Source organism: Oncorhynchus mykiss, chromosome 5, assembly GCF_013265735.2.
Source record: "Oncorhynchus mykiss isolate Arlee chromosome 5, USDA_OmykA_1.1, whole genome shotgun sequence".
In the NCBI taxonomy this organism is placed as follows: domain Eukaryota; kingdom Metazoa; phylum Chordata; class Actinopteri; order Salmoniformes; family Salmonidae; genus Oncorhynchus; species Oncorhynchus mykiss.
The window spans coordinates 58,028,158-58,050,851 of NC_048569.1; the positions used below are offsets into that span (position 1 = coordinate 58,028,158).

The following is a 22,694-nucleotide window of genomic DNA, read 5'->3' on the forward strand; positions in this document are numbered from 1 at the left end:
TTTGACAGAGCCACTGACCTAGGTGTTTGACCTTGGCCTTGACAATGTATGGGGTGAACATGGCTTTATGAGTGGTCTCGAGAAGCTTCTCCTCCATTTGATTCTTCTTGATGGCCATGACTGGCCGGATGCGGCTGGTGTGGGATGAGGCCAGGTTCTGGAAGCCCTCTATCTGGGTGGTGAGGAAGTTAACCTGCCTCGGTCTTCATACATCTGGAAGTTGGTGCACAGTTTGGTCCAGGCAGGGGTGCGGGTGAGTGGGATTCATGGGTGGTGGGCATAGCACTTGACCGCTTCCGTCAGATACTCCTTGATCCGACCCAGGTCTTTGTGCTCGACCTGGCCAGGGGTGGGGCAAGCGATGGTTCCTTTCTTGGGAAGGGTGGTGAAGGAGTTGAAGTCCGTCTGGAAGGTAGTCTTCAAGGTCTCGTTAGGGCCATTCATACATACTGTACATTATATAGTCAAATAAATTCTTAAATAATACACACTTGAGACAGGTATGGTAATATAAATGACCTCATCAGAGAAGTTTACTCAGTCACACCAGAGGGTGGCAGTAAAATGCAACTATCTAACACCTGTTCCAAGCGACTGATCGTTTGTGTTCGTTTGAGGATACAATTTAGTGATACCAGTAGTATATTGCAACTTTATATGACCCTGACGATAACTTTCCCCACATTTTGCTGTTAGTAAAGTCAGGATTAATCAAACAGATTTGTGCAAAAAAAAAAAAATTAAAAGCTGGTGCGAAGCAGAAGAGGATGTGATGTAATATAACTTCCGCCTTGTACAGACTCTTTTCGTTGAGGCTCAGCTAGCGGCCGGGTGGGTTCACATTATAGTTCATACCAATTTTGGTGAAATTGACTAGAATACGCATTTATAACGTTATAGAAATACAACAGTGTCCGTTCGCTACCATATACGTGTCTCAGTAGCCGTTTGGTTATCACATGTTAGATGTGTAAATATGAGTATTGAAATACGAGCTCCCGCATGTGGCAGAGGCCTTACTATTAGCACTGGCTGGACCGCAGTTGATGGCTAACTATTAAGTCAGCTGCTCATTCTTATTGCCGATGGGATAGCTAGCGTGTTCACTATTGTCCTCCAAAAACATTAATACTCGTTGATGACTGAGTTGTGGACTCCCATAGCATTGTTTGTGGATTTCCATTCTTGGTGCCAGGGAGTAGCAGACTGCTAGTTAACGGATTTCTCTTTTAGAAGCTTGTTAACTTGCCACCAACTCGCACCAATTTTTCTCCCAACAGCCTGCCAAGATGCAGATCTTTGTGAAGACGTTGACGGGGAAAACCATCACCCTTGAGGTTGAGCCCAGCGATACTATTGAAAATGTCAAGGCCAAGATCCAGGATAAGGAAGGTATTTTACGTTTCATTGTAGCTCATTTGTCATACTGAATGGCTGGGAGGTGGATTTTACACTTTGATACTAGCACTGTGCATGAGTGATTTCATTAGTGGGTCATATCAATTATATTTTTATTCTCAGGTATTCCTCCTGACCAGCAGCGTCTGATCTTTGCTGGAAAACAGCTTGAAGATGGTCGTACCTTGTCAGACTACAACATCCAGAAAGGTAAGATAATGATTTAATGAGAGCATGTAATGCTGCTCAAAGTTATGAGTTAGCCCTATGCGAAAAGGTACAGGTGCTTTTAAAGACACACTTTGGGGCTATAATTTATTTAAAACCTGCTTCAGGCTGGATGTGTCAGTGTAGTTCATACATGCAGAATTACTGTTTTACCTAAGATAGCCACAGTTTCTTTCTGGAAGCTTTGTGCTATTTTCTCCCACTGGGGACAGCCCCCTAACAATTATTTTCAGCCAATGCGCTTTAGCCCCTGCCATTTGAGTGACAGCTAGCAAGATGCATGCACAGCAGAACAAGAGGGCGCATAATGATGTGCTGTAGTACAACATTTTTGGGGACCACTTTTGATTTGTGCATGCTAGTTTCACAACTACTGGCTAAAAGTGTACAAAAGTACTATGTTTGTTCCCCTCCAGAGTCCACCCTGCATCTTGTGCTGCGTCTGCGTGGAGGCATCATTGAGCCATCTCTGAGACAGCTGGCCCAGAAGTACAACTGCGACAAAATGATCTGCCGCAAGTAAGTCAAGTTAATGGCGGTCAAGAACAACTGTTTTTACAAAATAATTAAGGTTGGCGCGTTTCTTTAAACTCACCCTTTATTTTTAGTTTAAATTTAACGTTAAGAAACCTAAATGCACATTTGAGATTGAGTTGATGGAAATGCAACATTCAGCAACTGCAGTAATGTTGCCGTGTACAAAAACTTAAGTCCCGTTGATGTGAGTGTCCCCTTGAATGGTTGACTGGACAATGGACCAGTTAATTCCATTGTTTTACGTCAACCATATCCCACACAAATTCAGATTTCATACGTCTGAAAAGATTGGGTAGCTAATCAGTATAATGTTTTAGTTCAAATTAATCAATTGGAGCGCTAGCTGGCAGTGGCTTACACCGCTGGACTACACACTCTGGACAGTTCTGAGCCTTTTTGTGCTGCAGGTGCTACGCTCGCCTCCATCCTCGTGCTGTCAACTGCCGCAAGAAGAAGTGTGGACACACCAGCAACCTGCGCCCCAAGAAGAAGCTGAAGTAAACTGTTTGCTTGGTGTTTTCTGTGGGACATATGCAGAACTGTTCTGTAAAATAAACATTTTTTTTAAATGACATTGCCTGGCCTTGATTTAAAGTTAATCCACAATTGAAGGGTCTTCGAGAAAGAACTAAAGGACAGTCTGAATTTGTTTGATAGTCAGGCTTTCAAGAGGGCATGGACAGCTCAAAAAAACATTAAAACAAATAAAATATCCAGACAATTCAAGGTGACTTGTGTACATACTTGTGTGTGACATTGAACCAGCCCCAAATGAAGCTGACAAACGCACAATTGCCGTCTGTATTCACGTACGTGTTTGAAATATCAGGCAATTTGGGAATTCGAAAAATGGTTATAGCTTTTTTTTTACAATTTAGCTTTAAATTCCAGTTTAAAATGTCGATTTTTGGCTTTTAATCTACACAAAATAAACCAGTTAAAATAAATTCATTAGGGTTTGTGGTTTTCACATAACTGGGCATAGGCCTACACACTTGGGAGACTGGCCCAGCCAATCAATAGTTTTCTCCACAAGGGCTTTATTTCAAACACAAATACTCCTGTTTCATCAGCAGTCCGGGTGGTAGGTCTCAAACAATCCCGCAGGTGAAGAAGCCGGGTGTGGAGGTCCAGGGCTGGCGTGGTTACGTGGTCTGCGGTTGAGGCAGATTGGATGTACTACCAAATTCTTTAAAACATCAGTGGCTTATGGTAAATAAATTAAATGTTCTGGACATTACTACAGTCAGCACACTCCAACTTGAGACATTTGTGGCAACTGCTCATTTTAGTGGCATTTCTGGGACCAATACACTTTACATATTGTGTTTTTCTGTTCAGTATTTGCTGCACACTTGAATAAAATTGTTCGAGATTGTGTGTTCAACAGCTGATAAGCATTCCCCCATGATTATGAACGAAAGGTGGGAATCAAAGTAACTGCGCATTAGTTGGCAAGCAAGATTTCTGACAGGGCCAACCATGTTTGTGCTTGATGCACTTGTACTCAACCAACAACTAATTTACTAGATAGTCATGTAAAAGAGGTGAATAGGAAATTGCAGTACACAGGATTGTATGACATTGTAAAGCAGAGCTTGTGTTCAAAGCTAAGGAAAATTCATACATCTCAATGACTGATGTGCCTCAGTGTCAGTCAACATTTTAAACAGAGGTCTGTAGTTAACTGGCTACTGCAATTCATCAAAACAAATGTTTTAGCTAAGTTTAATGTTGAATTGTATACAAATACTTGCACATTGTAACTTCCATTTATTATAAACATGGGTTCCTCCTATGCAGAAAGTAAAGTCAAATCAGGCAAGTGTGATTAAGGCCCTGTTTTAATACAGGAAAAATGTATCCTTGTTAAATAATGCAACAAATATAAACCACCAGTCCAATGTGATTACAAGGATAATCATTGTATTTGAAAGTGCTCAGACACTTGGAGTTCAAAGTAGGTCGCTGAGGTATTTGAAGTATTAGTGGTTGTCAAGTGTATTAAGAGTAAGAGAACACTACAGACCCTACACATTTTAATTACAGAATAATTCCACAGGCATTCCAATATATATTTTTCCAGTCAGTTGTGCTTCATCCAGTTATGTGGGTAAGAAAAGTGCATCTTTGGTACTGCATTTTGTATCATCACTCCAGTGGGATGATCACATTTTCTGTCAAGTCTTCTCCAGAAGGTTGGAGATGGGCTAGGAAAACGACCATGCCGCCCCCCCCCTCCTCTGTGTACTTCTAGGCATCAAGAAGTACACAGAGCAGGTTGCACTTCCTGATAAATTCTTGGATGACAGTCACACTTTTAGGTAGGGACAGCAGAGACCACGTTTACATGCATACCAATATCCCATAATTTTTTGGGAAACTCAAGTATTTTGTTTTTGAGTTGACGCATATATAAAACACATACAATAACCCGAAAAATCGTATATTCCGGTTTTGAGAAACACGTTTTTTAAAAACCTTTAACTAGGCAAGTCAGTTAAGAACAAATTCTTATTTACAATGATGGCCGGACGACGCTGGGCCAATTGTGCGCTGCCCTATGGGACTCCCAATCACGGCCAGTTGTGATACCGCCTAGAATCGAACCAGGGTCTGTAGTGACACCTCTAGCACGGAGATGCTGGGAGCCTGGGATATTCTGATCATAGACGGGATACCGTGGTATGTAAACATCTTATCCCGTTTAGGCCTACTGTTTTTCGAGGTCTGTGCGGGCTCAGTTTTGCATATCATGGGTGCTGTGATGTTTTCCTCTGATTCTCAAACAAATCACTTCAAAAAGTTGGCTACATGCGCAGTTCCATCCACTATAATAATTTGTTTTTCTGATCCTCCGTAGGCTACTGGACTGTATAGCTTACTGACTTAGGCTACTTTCACCCCTAATTTAGATATGTTTCTGCTTATAATTTCCAACATTTGGAAGACCGTTTGTTTGTCAACTATAGTTCGATACAGTGCATTCGGAAAGTATTCAGTCACCTTCCCCTTTTCCACATTGTTACGTTACGGCCTTATTCTAAAATTGATTAAATTATCCCCCCCCCCCCCCCGGAGATGGGAGAGCCTTACAGAAGGACAACTATTTCTGCAGCACTCCACCAATCAGACTTTTATGATATAGTGGCCAGACGGAAGCCACTGCTCAGTAAAAAGGTACATGACAGCCCACTTGAAATTTGCCAAAAGGCTCCTAAAGGACTCCCAACCTGATAGAGCTTGAGAGGATCTGCAGAGCAGAATGGGAGAAACTTCCCAAATACAGGTGTGCCAAGCTTGTAGCGTCATACCCAAGAAGACTCAATGCTGTAGTCAATACAAAAGGCGCTTCAGCAAAGTACTGAGTACAGGGTCTGAATACTTTAAAATGTGATAGCCGTTTTTTTATTTGTAATAAATTTGCACCCCAAAAATTGTCATTATGAGGTATTGTGTGTAGAATGATGAGGGGATAAAAAATAATTTGATCAATTTGAGAATAATATAACAAAATGTGGGAAAAGTCAAGGGGTCTGAATACTTTCCGAATGCACTGTACATGCAGCTTCTCTTTCGTAATAACTTGATGCCCTAGAAGACAAAATCAAGTAATGCTTACCAGATGAATGCATTAGTAATCTAATTACCAGTAAAGTTGTCTGTTTCGTTTTGGGACCTGGGAGAAAACACAATAACTCCAAATCAGTAGAAGAATTGTTCCTGTGGAAAATGTCCAAATTTCATAAATTTGACTAGTTAAGGTTAAATGAAAAGCTGAGAAAACCATGGAAAACACTTCTGATAAGACTTCAGTTCATCTCAGGTGCATATTTTGTGTGGTTGAACTACTGTCTGCTTGCAAAACAGTGTCAAATATAACATGTTACACACGTATTCACATTTTCTCAATAGATGCTGAAAGAAAAAAATATTTCTCCACTCCTGTTCCCGAGACAAATTAACATTTGTTGTACCATTTTACAGTAAGAAATGCATTATTCTGCAGTAGTTAATGTTATATTACTCTACATGTGAGAGGTTATAGGCCGACAGTCAGTGTCCACATTTCAGTTACTTTTCCATTTAACCCATATGAACTTAAATTAGGAATATACTATTTAGTCACATGGATACTTGTGAGCGGGATATCAAAGGTGCATGTAAACAGCTTATCCCGAATAAGACCTTAAGCAGGATATGAGCTACAAACCGAAATGTATGTAAATGTGGTCATTGTTCAACAGAATTGCAGTTTGTCTACATGAACAAGGTGAGATTACATTACCTACAGAGTGCTTGTCAAAAAACTGTATTGCTAATTCAACACTGATTTAACCTTATTTGTACCTAAATAATACCATGAAAAAATGCCTCAATGCCTAGGTCAGAAGAGAATCTCGATGGTGTGCATCAGTGAAAGTAGAGATACCAGGTTAGCTTTTGCATTGAATCAAGTACAGTACATCTTTACTAATAACACTACTTGTGCTTTTAAATCTATTTGTAAAAGGTTGCACATTGGGTAATGCGCATAACTCACATTACTGTACTTGGCAAGGTTCTTCACTGAGCTCATTAAGTTTTGTCATTGAGTACCCTTGGTGATAAACCCTCCGCAGCAACATTTCTGTAGGATGATCAAATAATTATGTTATCTGTTAATGTAATACAATACATAAAACAACAGAAGTAAATTATTATTAATTGTTAATACTGACAAACGGAAACAATAATTTGGCAACTACATTTTTAAGTACAAGCCCAGATTCAATTCAACTACTTTTAAAAGTTCAAGATAACTTCTATAATAGCAGGTTGACTGAATCATAACCCAACAAAACATTGAGATAAATGGTGTAAACGTCGACTCAACAATTCTCACAGCGACGAAGAAAAAATATTAGATTGTTATTTTCAAGGTGGTGGGTAGGAGCAATGTACCGCTGCAATGGGTGGATCCACGGTTCTACTCTTAACCTCTGTAATAATGTGCTTAAGCAAACATTGTTCCAAAAGAGCTAGCTTCCTTTCCGTCCTTGTCCACCGCCCTCTACCATCCTGTCATCGCGTTGCTCTATTTGTCGATGAGCTTGGCCAAGCTCTGTCGTAGGTCATTCAGGTCGTAGATCTTGACATCCAGGACGTCGATGACCCGCTGAACCTCACTCTCCGCCCTATCCCGCTCCTCCAGAGAGGAAGCCAGAGTCTGCTCGGCTTTCTCCACCCGTTGCTCAAGTTCTGCATTCCGTGTCTCCAGATCCTAGAAGGTCCACAAGGTGACAGAGGACTTCGGATATATTCATGTTAAAGATCTCAATTGCATACTCCTCGCATACTCTCTACTCGTCTCCTTATCAAAACTCATTGGATGAGAATGCCAGAGGTCCCTCCACTCTGACCATCTGCAATGGATTTTGAGGAGGCGGCCAGTAGAGAGGATGCGAGGAGTATGTAATTGAGATTCTCCCACTGTCATATCTTTAGATTTCCCCCCTGCAATTTTTCAGACCCTTTGAAAACTCTCAGAGACCCCCAAGCGGTGCCTGACCCCCTGGCTGAGAATCACTAGTCTTCAGTATAGTTTTGAAAAGCCAAAAATGCATGTTCTGCCCCAATTCCTAAAACTCACCTGAAGTCTCTGAACCGCCTCTTCCCTCTCTTTCTCTAAATCAGGAATATCTGAATTCTTGCTCTGTAGATTGTGGATTTCCTAAAAAAAGACAAAGTATATTGAAAGCAGGTGCTTCCACATGTGTGGTTCCTGAGCAATTCCTAAGCACTAAACATCCCATCATGTATAAATATGCTGGGTAGGCCCAGTTCACCATTATTTTGGCTACCACAGGACCACAATGCCCCCATCCACAGGGCACGAATGGTCATTGAATGGTTTTATGAGCATGAAAACAATGTAAACCATATGACATGGCAGTCTCAGTTACCAGATCTCAACCCAATTGAACACTTAAGGGAGAGTTTGGAGCGGCGCCCGAGACAGAGTTTTACACCACCATCAACAAAATACCAAATTATGGAATTTCTTGTAAAAGAATGGTGTCACATCCCTCCAATAGTTCCAGACACTTGTATAATATATACCAAGGACCATTAATAAAGTGGCCTAATGCCCTATTAAGACACTTCACTTCATTTCCTACATAACAGTCAAAAGTTTGGACACACCTACTCACACAAGGGTTTCTTAATGTTTACTATTTTCTATAGTGAAGACATCAACACTATGAAATAACACATATGGAATCATGTAGTATTCAAAAACTTATATTTTAAATTATTCAAAGTAGCCACCCTTTGCCTTGATGACAGCTTTGCACACTCTTGGCATTCTCTCAACCAGCACTCTTGAAGGAGTTCCCACATATGCTGAACACTTGTTGGTTGCTTTTACTTCACTCTGCGGTCCAACTCATCCCAAACCATCTAATTTGGGTAGTGGTCGGGTGATTGTGGAGGCCAGGTCATCTGATGCAGCAATCCATCACTCTCCTTCTCTATCAAATAGCCGTTACACAGCCTGGAGGTGTGTTGGGTCATTCATCCTGTTGAAAAACAAATGATAGTCCCACTAAGCCCAAACCAGATGGGATGGCGTATCGCAGCAGAATGCTGTGGAAGCCATGCTGGTTAAGTGTGTTTTGAATTCTAAATAAAATCAGACAGTGTCACCAGCAAAGCACCATCACACCTCCTCCATGCTTCACGGTGGGAACCACACATAGGGATATCATCTGTTCATCTACTCTGCGTCTCACAAGGACAAGGAGGTTGGAACCAAAAATCTCAAATTTGTACTTCAGACCAAAGGACAGATTTCCACCGGTCTAATGTCCATTGCTCGTGTTTCTTGGCCCAAGCAAGTATCTTCATCTCATTGGTGTCCTTAAGTAGTGGTTTCTTTGCAGCAATTCGACCATGAAGGCCTAATTCACGCAATCTCTGAACAGTTGATGTTGAGATGTGTCTGTTACTTGAACTTTGTGAATCATTTAGTTGGGCTGCAATCTGAGGTGCAGTTAACTCTAACATATCCTCTGCAGCAGAGGTAACTCTGGGTCTTCCATTCCTGTGGCGGGCCTCATGAGAGCCAGTTTCATCATAGCGCTTGATGGTTTTTGTGACTGCACTTGAAGAAACTTTCAAAGTTCTTGACATTTTCCGGATTGACTGACCTTCATGTCTTAAAGTAATGATGGACTGTCATTTCTCTTTGCTTATTTGAGCTGTTCTTGCCATAATATGGACTTGGTCTTTTACCAAATAGGGCTATCTTTTGTATACCACCCCTACCCTGTCACAACCCAACTGATTGCCTCAAATGCATTAAGGGATGAAATTCCACAAATTCACTTTTAACAAGGCACACCTGTTAATTGAAATGCATTCCAGGTGACCTCATGAAGCTGGTTGAGAGAATGCCAAGACTGTGCAAAGCTGTCATCAAGGCAAAGGGTGGCTACTTTGAAGAACCTCAAATATAAGATGTTTTGATATGTTTAAAATGTTTGGTTACTACATGATTCCATGTGTTATTTCATAGTTTTGATGTCTTCACTATTATTCTACAATGTAGAAAATAGTAAAAATAAAGAAAAACCCTTGAATGAGCAGGTGTGTCCAAACATTTGACTGGTACTGTACGTAAAGCAATTTCCTTTGAACAAGAGGTGGAATTCAGAGTATGCAAAGCACATCTACCAAGGAAATCTCCACATGGGAAGTGCTCGAAAAATCGGTTTCTTGAAATTCTCAAGTGAAAACCTCAGCTTGTACCTCACTCGTTTCTTTCAACGGTGCTATCTAGACAGCCTAGAAGACCGGCATCTTTGAGGCTAGCAGTACCTGGCTGCCTGGAAAGTGTGTCTGAGCCCCGGGTCTCACCTCATCTTTAGCTTTGAGCAAGGCTTCCAACTCCTCTAACGTCTGGGTCAGCTCATCCCTCGTCTCCGATTCACTGGGATCAGGCCGCCCGCTCTGAGCCTCCAGCTCTGCCACCTGCCAACACACAACACCGGAGAGAATAACAAGAAAGGACTTTTTAAATCCTAGTGTACATGCTATTACAGGATTTGTTTTTTCCATTTATATTTGGACTTTGGCACGTGGAGTGCACAGATTCGCTTCCCTTCGTTAGTCAGTATGTGCTACATCTGTGCTGGTTTGTCATCTCGTTTGTGGGAAGGTGTTTCACCTGGGCTGGCCTAGGTAATATTTAAGAGTGGCTTGCCCAGTGCTCCAGTTGTCTTGAGAGATGTAGAGGGTTAACACCTTTAGTTGGCTCTCCTCATTTGATTTCTAAAAGAACAATCCTTTATCTGATCTTACCGGTTTTTGTTTTGCTCCACTTTTTGTTTTGCGTCCTGTCTTTAATTTTGTTTGCCTGTTCTTGGGCAAATTTAGTGAAAGCTCATGGTGGGTGTCTTTAGGTTGTTGTTGCTCGTCAACGTTCAGTAAACACACCCATGAGTGTCTTTCAGAACCCCTCCTAAAACCCCCACCTGTTTTGTTTTGGTTGTCAGTGACTCTTTGTTAGTTCCCCTATCTGTTTGAGCGACAATTGTTTTTCTTGCTGGGGAACGTAACAAAATGGGGGCTTGTCTGGGATCTTGTTTCCCATGTGTATGGTAGTCGCTCTAATCACCTACTCAGAAGCTCTGCTGTGCCCAGATATTTGAATGTTCAAAATACACTTCTGTCATAGTTTCTGTCACTGACATCCACCCTGAGACTGTTGTAATCATTTTGAAAGTTGCATAAACACACAGGCTTATTAAATTAAATAAACATGAACTTTAAGCATTTGTGGAAAACCCTACATGGGAGATGCTAGATAAATGTAAAAAGGCGAATCTGCTCGTCATTGCAAAGCATTATGACATCAAAGTTGCACATGCCGATTCGAAAGTGGTAGTCAAAGGGTTAGTCTATAGTATATTGATTTGGTGGGATGAGGAAATTCTTCCGGAAAGGGAGGATGATGAAAAGGGTCCTACGGGTGGTAGAGTACACCCCATAGACATGCAACTGCGAGAGGTAGAACTAAAGGCAAAATGAGAACAGAAATTAGAGTTTGTGCACAAGGAAAGACAAGATGGGTGTGCAGCCAAACAACAAGAACATGAACATACAGCCAAACAACAAGAACCTGAACATGCAGCCAGATAACAAGAACATGAACATGCAGCCAGATAACAAGAACCTGAACATGCAGCCAAACAACAATAACCTGAACATGCAGCCAGATAACAATAACCTGAACATGCAGCCAGATAACAAGAACATGCAGCCAAACAACAAGAACCTGAACATGCAGCCAGATTACAATAACCTGGACATGCAGCCAGATAACAAGAACATGAACATGCAGCCAGATAACAAGAATATGAACATGCAGCCTGATAACAAGAACAGGAACATGCAGCCAGATAACAAGAACCTGAACATGCAGCCAGATAACAAGAACATGAACATGCAGCCAGATAACAAGAACATGAACATACAGCCAGATAACAAGAACATGAACATGCAGCCAGATAACAAGAACATGAACATACAGCCAAATAACAAGAACCTGAACATGCAGCCAGATAACAAGAACCTGAACATGCAGCCAGATAACAACAACATGCAGCCAAACAACAAGAACCTGAACATGCAGGCAGATAACAAGAACCTGAACATGCAGCAAGATAACAAGAACATGAACATACAGCCAGATAACAAGAACATGAACATGCAGCCAGATAACAAAAACATGAACATGCCATTCAACTGAGATATGTAGATCTGGAAACACTCCATCCAGTCAGGCCATCCAGCACCCTCAACAGAGTTTGGTCTTGGACGGAACAGCCTGCTTGTACACATCACTGACAATCTGAAATGGTCCACCCACACACCCTTTGTGCGGTGACAAAGGCAACCTCAGGAGGCTGAAGAAATTAGTCTTGGCCCCTAAGACCCTCACAAACTTTTACAGATGCACAATTGAGAGCATCCTGTCGGGCTTTATCACCGCCTGGTATGGCAACTGCACCGCCCACAACCGCAGGGCTCTCCAGAGGGTGGTGGCCCAACACATCACCGGGTGCACACTGCCTGCCCTCCCCAACACATACAGCACCAGATGTCACAGGAAGGGCAAAAATATCATCAAGGACATCAACCACGCGAGCCACGGCCTGTTCACCCCACTATCATCCAGAAGGCGAGGTCAGTACAGGTGCAGCAAAGCTGGGACCAAGAGACTTAAAAACATCAATCTCAAAGCCATCAGACAGTTAAATAGCCATCACTAGGTGGCTACCACCCGGCTACTCAACCCTGCAACTTAGAGGCTGCTGCCCTATGTACATAGATATTTGGTCACTTCTCCTACAAAGTGTTCTTGTGGGAAAAGCCTAGAAAGAGTACACTGCTTTATCTCTTGATCGGAGTTCAGATTATTACACTGTTAAAGCTGCTGTCCTTCGGGTTTATGAGTTGGTCCCAGAGGCATACAGACAACAGTTCTGTAAATTACGAAAGACAGAATAACAAAGGCATGTTGAGTTCGCAAGGGAACAAGCATGTCTTTTTGATCGGTGGTGTGGTTCTCAAGAGGTCAAGGATGTGAGGATTTAAAAACCCATACTTAGAGCAGTTTAAGAATTGCCTTCACGAAAGGGTTGATGTCTAGGAAGCAGCTGATTGCTGAACAGACAGAGTAAAGATGTTTCACTCTCCCCTCTTTTTGCTGAGATACATCCAGAGGAGGAGTGTGATGAAGTTCGTGTGGGTTACTTTGACAGAGATCGTGTTCTAATGAGGACATGGCATTCTCGCGCCACTTCTGGGCAGGACGATTGGCCCAGTGCATCTCAAATTGTCGTTCCAGTTGCACTTGGACAAGAGATACTGAGGTTGGCTCACGATGGTAGTATGGCAGGCCATCTTGGGGTCAACAAGACGTAAGACCGTATCTTGCGTAACTACTTCTGGCCTGCTGTAAATCCAGTCTCGTTAGCCAGCGGACAGGTACAACGAACCAAGCTGTGCCGGTTGCACCTTTGCAGACTATTCCTGCTTTTGACTAACCTTTCAGCAGACCTTTGCAGACTATTCCTGCTTTTGACTAACCTTTCAGCAGGGTTCTGATGGATTGTATTGTATTTATTATGGATCTCATTCTTCCTGGGGACCGGCAAAAACAAGACAGTTATACAATTTTAAAAACGTTACAATACATTCATAACAGATTTCACAACACACTAAGTGCGTGCCCTTGGGGCCCTACTCCACTACCACATATCTTCAACACAAAATCCATATGTACGTGTGTGTATAGTGCGTATGTTGTCATGTGTGTGTATGCATGTGTCTGTGCCTATGTTTGTGTTGCTGCACAGTCCCTGATGTTCCATAAGGTGTATTTAAATCTGTTTTTTAAAATCTGATTCTACTGTGTACATCAGTTACCTTATGTGGTCATGGCTCTACATAGTAGAGTTCCATGTAGTCATGGCTCTACGTAGTACTGTGTGCCTCCCATAGTCTGTTCTGGACTTGGGGACTGTGAAGAGACCTCTGGTGGCATGTCTTGTGGTGTATGCATGGGTGTCAGAGCTGTGTGCTAGTTGTTTAAACAGACAGCTCAGTGCTTTCAACATGTCAATACCTCTCACAAATACAAGTAGTGATAAAGTCAATCTCTCCTCCACTTCGAGCCAGGAGAGATTGACATGCATATTATTAATGTTGGCTCTCTGTGTACATCCAAGGGCCAGCTGTGCTGCCTTATTCCGAGACAATTGCAATGTTCCTAAGTCCCTCTTTGTGGCACCTGACCCCAGGCATGAACAGTAGTCCAGGTGCCACCCATTCTGTAACTAAGTGTTGCAGTCATTTCAGTCGCTGTAGTAGCTGACGTGTATAGCATTGAGTCATCCGCATACATAGACACACTGGCTTAACTCAAAGTAATTTCATTAGTAAAGATTGAAAAAAGTAAGGGGCCTAGACAGCTGCCCTGGGGAATTCCTGATTATACCTGGATTATGTTGGAAAGACTTTAACCCCCCTACTTTTTTCAATTTCTGCCTAAAGACATACCCAAATCTAACTACCTGTAGCTCAGGCTCAGAACCAATGATATGCATATTCTTGATTTCATGTGAAAGAAAACACTAGGAAGTTTGTGTAAATGTGAATTGAATGTAGGAGAATATAACACAATAGATCTGGTTTAGATAATACAATGAAAAAACCATACGTTTTTCATTTATATTGTTGTATCATCATCTTTAAAATGAACAAGACAAAACAAACATTCAGATAGGATGATGGGGGCAATTTCAGTGAAAAACATAAGAGGGCAACAGTACTTGTGCAAAGTTCCAGAATGATAACTTCCAAAATGAGTGTGCTACATGACATTTATCATGAAGTCACCCAGGTGTCCCACACAAGTAGCCCAAATGTACCCAAGTGGCCAAATTGGTGAAGTTATACATTTTGAATGGAATAACTATATACAAAATACCAAAATGGTATTCTAACACACCCCCCCCCCCCCAAAAAATGGAGAAAAAACATGAAAAAAATATATATACACTTACAAAATAACACTTTCAATATTTGGAAGACCCTCAGTCCTCTACACAATATTGTGCTGCTGATGCCAGGTGCCATAGCAGTCTCTTTCTGCTGTAAAGCAGAGGGTCACCAAGCATGTGGTGCAGGTGATGGGGGACTTCATTTTGCAAAGAACACATGCTGTGCCCTTTTGGCCCTGAGGCACATCCATGCCTGCAGAAATACATTTGGGCAGATGAACACCACTTGTGGCAGGAGCTGGATGAACCAGCTTCAGTGGGGGATGGACACCTTGGCACTGGGGGCTCCCATTCGGAGTCAGTGTCACAGTGAAAGAAAATGTTCAGTTAGAATAGTTTCACATATGAGCCCTGAATCAACATGTGTAATAAACAGATATATATAGAGTACAGGGAACATAAGGTTGAATATATTATTATAGACCTGCTAGACCTACTGTCTCATTTATATTATGACAGACCAGCTAGATCTACTGTCTTTATTATATTACAACAGACAAGCTGTATCTACTGTCTCCATTTCACTTTGGCCATTGTTGTGGGCCTGCCCTCCCATCAACAGCCTCAAATAGGCTATTTCATTTCACAAATAATATTTTATATTATTAATTTCAAACAACGGCATTGGCATAAGAAAAACTTACCAGTCCAAAACGATGTCCTCTCCGTTCAAAAAATATTCAGAGATTTGGGAATCGCTAAATTAATCGTCCTCCAACAATCTCTGTCTCCCTTTCCCGATCAATTTCTTCAAAAATTGTGTGTACATCTGTATATCTAGACTTAGATTTAGCTTTCCCTGACTTAGTCGCCATACTGATTGATATATAAACAGCTGAAGATGCGCTTTACCAAAACAACGCTGTGCGTAACATGCGTGGCTCCTTCCGGTATGAATCTTCAATGGCGAATGAACCTCTTTACGCCGGCATTTACTACATGGGTTGGTCTTCCAACACATAAACATTACATATTGCCGTTTACCTCAGCTCATTGGCTATCTACCCAGCTAGATTTCAAGACGATCAGTGGTCATTGGGTTAAAATACAGTCAATCAACGAAACAGCGATCATATCATTGGTGCACAATGATGTTATTACTTGTTGTCTTCAAATCGGTTTCTTTCAGTCAATACGTCCCGCGAAATGACCCATCAGGTTTGGTTGTGTTACAAACAAAGCAGTTGATTGCAATGAAACCAAACATGACTGGAAAATTCCCGTTTAGTGTGTGTATTTACATCGAATCTGTCGTCGAAAATTGAATGAGATGGAATTCACGACACAAGCGGTTCACAAAATGTTTCGTGTTAGGCTATAAAAATGGATTTTATCAAACAAAAGACCATTCATTGTGTAACAATGAGCATTGGGATTGCAAACAGAGGAAGATTGTCAAACGTAAACAATTTATTTTATTGCAGTTTGTAATTTTGTTACGCCTGTGCTGGTTGAAATAGTTGTTTTTTATGTTTTTTCAGATAATCGCATCGTATACTCTGCCCAAAGCAAATAGTGAAAATCAGTTTCTCTTGACCTGCACTGCCATTTGTTTCCTTGAGGTCAATCCACTGAGGAAAATCACGAGCGAAAAGTTACAACGGATATTACAGGAATTTCCCCTTGAAATCAGACATGTCCATGGTAAGGACAACTTGGTTGCTGATTGTCTTTCAAGGGTGGGCAGTCAATTTATTATGACTGCACGTTTTTCCATATTGGAGATGAGTTTTGTTTTGGTTGTGCTCCTTTCAAGGGGATTAGAGTTATAGAAGCGTACGTCTTGTCCTTCCCTGTTTCTTAAAACGTGAGAGTTTTAGGCAACTATAGAAAGAAAAAATATAAAAAAAGATTGTAAAATAACATCTCTATATACAGTTGAAGTCGGAAGTTTACATACACTTAGATTGGAGTCATTAAAACTTGTTTTTCAACCGCTCCACAAATTTCTTGTTAACAAACTATAGTTTTGGCAAGTCAGTTAGGACATCGTCTTTGTGCATGACACAAGTAATTTTTCTAACAATTGTTTACAGACAGATTATTTCACTGTATCACAATTCCAGTGGCTGACAAGGTAAAAAGCTGTCGTTCTGCCCCTGAGCAAGGCAGTTAACCCACTGTTCCCCGGGTGCAGAAGACGTGGATGACGAATATGACATCCTCCCGCACCTCTCTGATTCAGAGGGGTTGGGTTAAATGCAGAAGAATTTCAGTTGTACAACTGACTAGGTATCCCCCTTTACTTTCCTTTTATTAATTGCCGGACGGATTTATTTGACCTACTTTTACAAATCAATTGTGACTCAAAGGTTTGAATTCCACATATGCTCATGTGGGGAGTAACAGTGATTAAAAGAGAGAAACTATTAACCCCTTGAAATCAAAACTTTTACTTGACGCCAATTATCTTCACTTTAACACCAGACAGGAACATGGTTAGAATTGTATACCAAAACAGACTTGTTTATTGAAAACTGAAGTTTGCACGGGTTTGTGCTCAGTCTTCGCAATTACCATCTCTCCCTTTATATCTCCTCCGCATCTTCAGAGTGAATTTCAAAGTGGCCCTTTAAGATTCCATGTCATGCCATCCAGCAGCGCTTGAGAAAGCTGCTCTAAGGGTATCTAGCATTCCGATAGGACCCAACCCCATCCTGTCAAATCCATGTGACAGCAAGTCCCCGGGGAATGATGTTACTGCTTGCTCACAACAGCCCTTTCACACCACCGCTGACAACATGGACAACAGTATTACTGATGACACCTGAAGCCAATCTAACCCCAACATACAAGTACATGAAAATAGTCCTTTCTGAAATTCTCCTTTCGTCTCTAAAACAGTTATCAAATTGCCTTGCAGGAAAATGAATAGGAGCTCAAGTCGAATACATTATGGTGAAATTACCTGAAAAGAGCTTGTATGAACAATGTTAGCATTTTGAGAGAACCAACAAATGGGATTTTAAAACAGTGTGCACTCTACTGTCTCTTGGTATAGTTTGTATTTAAATAGGACTTCCTCGCTTTGTTCCTACCGCATCTCAGCTACTGTCTACAGAAGTGCAAGGCAAGACATGAGAGAGTAGGCTGGGGACCAGAGCATCTCTGCAGTGTCAGAGATACCCCCGAAAATAAACCGACCCCTTCAGTAAATCGTGTCTACCGCTTGGAGAGCCTGGAGAGGAAAGGGCTTACTTTAAATGGTGGCTTGGTAGAAAATCCTAGCCAATGTCTTGCCTGCTCTCCCTCTGGGTGATTTGTCATTTCCTCCACAACTAGGGCAGGGGGAAATAGGGTGTCCTGTCCTCAAACTGCTTCACCGCCCCGCCAAGCCCTGGAGACATGGTCTACTTCCAACCACCTGGTTGACTTTGTTGCAGAAGTGGATAACCTTAGCTTTTTTTTGGACTGAGATGGATGCTGTTCCCCTCAGTGCCTGAAGCTAAAATAGGACTGTTGACAGCTCATTTCTTCCAGAAGATGTTACACTGGTACTTTAAATCTGCCACATGAAAGAACCTCAATAAGCTTGACCAAGGACACATCTCTTTTTCCAATTAAGTTTAAATTAAGCTAAACATATTTCTCCCTCTGATTATCCAGGCACATCAACAGTGATACATAAAAAATGTTATCAAACCGGTGGAACCTGCAGCCAAATGTCAGCACGGTCCTTTGACATAACCCCAGTTTAACTACCATGTGACCACTGATCTTCAGTAGATCTTCATATGATGTTGCTTTGAGAATGGTCTTTCTCATGGGCACGATCCCACTTTGACCACCAAAGTGGCAAAGTGTAAGGGTTACCCCCTCTTTAAATCTAATAATCTACCATTATGGAAACAGACCAGTTAGCTGGGATGCAGACAACCGGAATAGCAGTGGTCTGTCACCGTAACTCTTACCTGATCTCGGAGCCTGCCAGTCTCCTCCTGATACTCAGCCAGCTGTTTCTTCCACTCTTCCACGCCAGTGTTAGCCTCGTGAAGCGCCGCCACTAGCTTAGCGTTGCTATCCTGCAGGGTGAACAGCTCTGCCTCCAGGTTAATCTCACATATGGACCTGGAGGGAAAAACCAAATCAGAAGATAAGTGCACCATGATCAGACAAATCAGAGGTCATAGTCAGGTGCAAAGTACTGCTCCCCAAGTGGTATACAGTACAGCTATTAAGTGGTTTTAGAATTCCTGTCATGCCAGAATGTGGGACCATTAGAGTCATTATATTGAACGGACAAGAGCTTTCAAATAATTTGCGGGAGATGGGAAAATTCCAAACAGTCTTCTAAGACCAGCATCTTCTAAAGTACTGAGGCCTCAGGCAAAAAAACACCCCCATGCCATTTCTAACTGTCTGCCAACTACCAACCAACTCACCATAGCAACAGGCACTAAAAAAAACAACAACATACAACTCTCATTACATGCAAGAAAACAACAAGGAGGGTTTGTCAGAGAACATTTTAAAATTGTATATTATGTGCTTGGGTGGGATGGAAGGCAGACTGGTGTCTGAATGGCTCTGCTGTAGAGCCTCATTAATGACCATGTTTTAACTGCACATGACTCAGCCTCATACAGGTCAGTGGCCACCTGTCATTGGGCTCAACCTCCCACTCACAACAACCTCCACAATAGGAGAAACCATACCGCCTAGGGCCATGGCTTGATTTTGCTAGTACATTTCCACAGCTAAAACGCATCCCATACACTCTATATAGGAGTTATTATCTAATGGTTTGCTTTAAGCACTAATCTGCTTTCCTCTCGCCACGCACGCTCCTTCCTCCCTAACGTAGCGGTGAGTTAAATCGTGTGCGACAGTTTCCCGGGTCACATCATCCTATTAAGTGAGCTCAGCGTTCGTGTTCCTTTCCATTCACTTAGGCACCATACATTCCATGTTCTAAAAAGGCTTCACCTCTGCCATTGTGATCACATTGACGCTTTCGCACCACAAGCCACTGAACCTCTATCATCATCTGGCACATTAGCGCAAACTCTGCCCCAGAAATCAGATGACGGAGAACACACACTATGCCTGGCGACACGTGATAGCTGCTCAGTGACTCACTAGGTAACCCAACAGTTGCACGACAACACCAGATAGTGGGAGACAATAGGCTACATTTACATTTTACATTGAAAATGTCACACCATGCTACCACAATTAAAATAAAATGTCACAATCTGGTGCCAGCTAATTTGAAAGGTTATTTGAAGACACCAATGTGACTTCACACCGACAGGGTGGCACATTATTACCATTTGGAGAAAAATAGTGTGCACTCTATGCTTTACATTTTATACATGGTCTAAAGTATTTAAATGTAACCTTCATTTAACCAGGAAGTCACACTGAGCTCAGAATACCTCTTTCCCAAGGGAGACCTAGCCACTGTAAACAATGACCATGGTGGCACAATGGAAGTAGACTTTTTTGGATCTCATTGTGTAACTACGAGGTGTGTGTTTGGCAAACTGCTGTGTGCAGGGGGGGGGGGGGGGGCTGTTCCATAACATTACCCTTCAGACAGCATCTTCTTAATGCGCTCCTTCTCCGACGTCAGCTGCTCCATGTCGGCGCTCTTGCTGCGGAACAGCTTGTCCTCGGGTCCGTTGACAGTCAGCAGCGGCGGCGAGTGGCGGTCCTCTGATAAGTCCTGGGGGACCACAGGGACATGATTAGTGACAGGAAGGATATCATGGAAATGAGTTACCCGGACACCTCCAATCCTACTGTATGTTCAACTCTTCCTCGTTGTCAAAGCTCAATGAAGCTGACCACAACTACTCTATATTATGAAGGGAAGGGGTGGCCAACCAGCCTCCTGCAGAGCTACTGGGTATGCAGGTTTTTGCTCAAGCCCTACTCTAACACACCTGATTCCACTAATTAGCTGCTCAGTAAGACTTTGATATGCTTAATTGGGTGTGTTACAACATGAGGTGTTCCAAAAGCCTGCATATCCCAGTGGCTCTCCAGGAGGTGAGTTGGCCAAACCTGACATAACTCTAGAACGTCCTAACAGGCCTAAGGATTGGTTTAGACAAACCAGGGCTCACTTCAATATGTTTTTAATACAAATGTGAGCTCTTGGTTAAAATCGTGGATGAATAAGTGATGTGTCCATCTCATGTGTCTTTCTGAACTAACAGACCACACATAGGGATCTCTCTCTGATATCTCTGTCTGTATCTGAATTTGGTGTGCTTGTTATGGGAATTAAAGGGATACTTCAGGATTTTGGCAATGAGGCCTTTTATCAACTTCCCTAGTCAGATGAACTCGTGGATACCATTTTTATGTCTGTGTGCAGTTTGAAGTAAGTTGCTATCTAGCGCAATTGCTAACTAACATGAGTGCAATGACTGGAAGTCTATGGGTATATATATTAGCATGGTAGCAGACCATAGACTTCGTCATTGCGCTAATTTGCTAGTTTGCATTGGCTCGCGAAACTACCTCCAACTTCCTTCATACTTGACACAGAGACATACAAATGGTGTCCACGAGTTCATCCAACTCAGGGGAAGTACGAAGCATCCCTGTAAGAAAACATGAACGCTTAAAATAAAGACTGAGCATGTCCTACAGTGTTCCCATTCAATTCAAATAATTTGTTTGGATCTGAAAAGGGAGCGGAATGACTATTCATTTCACACTGCATATCTCTATTTGTCATAGCTATTCCCCTGCCAGTTGGAGCATTGACATTCAGGGGCTGTACAATGAGACAGAAACAGGGCAGCTCAGCATTTGTGATGTGAGTAGATATTTATTGTTCGAGGGACATTCAAACTGTTTTTAAAAATTCTGTATTAGTATTGTACCGTTTTTGTTACCTGACAAAGATAAATGGTTGAAACATTAGCCCTCGTTAGTACAATAAAATGACAGGAAGAAGATGACAAGCTGTCGCTATAGATTCAGACACCTCATTCAAAACAACAGGTTGCCAAAAGTAATTATGTCATTTATCAACCTCCATACTGATGTAGAATCTTAATTTGAGCCACTTTGCTAAATAACCCTACAGAAACAGGAAGTGTGAATTATTATGGGGCTTATAATTATTGGACGTTTTTGTAGGGGTTGATAAAGGGAAAATCAAGTCTGACATTTCAAAGTGAAAATTACAAACTTCAGAAGCCTCGCAGGAAATTCTCCTGCAACAGGGTGATCAAATGAAGATCCTACATCTGTATCCGCAACACAGGTTCAAAGTTGAACAAGCAACCATGGGGAGCCACACAGCTGCTAAACGCATTACTTTGTAGGGCATGAAGCAGCATATGGCTCTTTCCTTTTAAAATGATTTAAATTCGAAGGAACATTGCCCCAGTTACAATGCTTCCTTTCATTTGTATGCCAGTGGATACTGAAAGACAATTCTCTGTATTGTACAGTGCATTCGGAAAGTATTCAGACCCATTGACTTTTAGCACATTTTGTTAAGTTATAGCCTTATTATAAAATGGATTAGAGAAATGTTTTCCCCTCAATCTACACACAATACCCTATAATGACAAAGTGAAAAGCGGGTTTAATACATTTTTGCAAATGTATTTAAAATAAAAAGCAGAAATGTCTTATTTACATCAGTAATCAGACCCTTTGCTTTATGAGACTCGAAATTGAGTTCAGGCACATCCTGTTTCCATTGATCATCCTTGAGATGTTTCTACAACTTGATTTTCCACTTGTGGTTAATTCAATTGATTGGACATGATTTGGAAAGGCATACACCTGTCTATTTAAGGTTCCACAGTTGACAGTGCATGTCAGAGAAAAAAACAAGCCGAGGTCGAAGGGATTGTCCGTAGAGCTCCGAGACAGGATTGTGTCGAGGCACAGATCTGTGGAAGGGTACCAAAAAATGTCTGCAGCATTGAAGGTCCCCAAAACCAC

General features: G+C 41.9%; 2 protein-coding genes across 4 annotated transcripts in view; one reads left to right on the forward strand and one right to left on the reverse strand.

Annotated features, from left to right (window-relative positions):
* The first annotated feature begins 603 nt into the window (after positions 1 to 603).
* On the forward strand, positions 604 to 2,737 carry LOC110524136 (ubiquitin-60S ribosomal protein L40). The gene is made up of 5 exons (XM_036977954.1): positions 604 to 831; positions 1,281 to 1,392; positions 1,522 to 1,608; positions 2,043 to 2,145; positions 2,571 to 2,737. Exons 2-5 carry the CDS (start codon positions 1,290 to 1,292, stop codon positions 2,662 to 2,664), a joined length of 387 nt encoding a protein of 128 aa, XP_036833849.1. The 5' UTR covers positions 604 to 831; positions 1,281 to 1,289; the 3' UTR covers positions 2,665 to 2,737.
* Positions 2,738 to 5,514: 2,777 nt separating this feature from the next.
* The window catches only part of homer3b (homer scaffold protein 3b), a 48,204-nt gene continuing 31,024 nt past the window's right edge, over positions 5,515 to 22,694 (reverse strand). For all 3 annotated transcript variants that reach the window (XM_021603496.2, XM_021603495.2, XM_021603494.2), the window contains 5 exons: positions 20,309 to 20,445; positions 18,689 to 18,845; positions 10,066 to 10,179; positions 7,796 to 7,876; positions 5,515 to 7,426 (listed from right to left, as the gene is read on the reverse strand). In XM_021603496.2, coding sequence (XP_021459171.2) covers positions 7,241 to 7,426; positions 7,796 to 7,876; positions 10,066 to 10,179; positions 18,689 to 18,845; positions 20,309 to 20,445 — 675 coding nt within the window. In that variant the 3' untranslated portion in view covers positions 5,515 to 7,240. The remainder of the gene's footprint in view (positions 7,427 to 7,795; positions 7,877 to 10,065; positions 10,180 to 18,688; positions 18,846 to 20,308; positions 20,446 to 22,694) is intronic.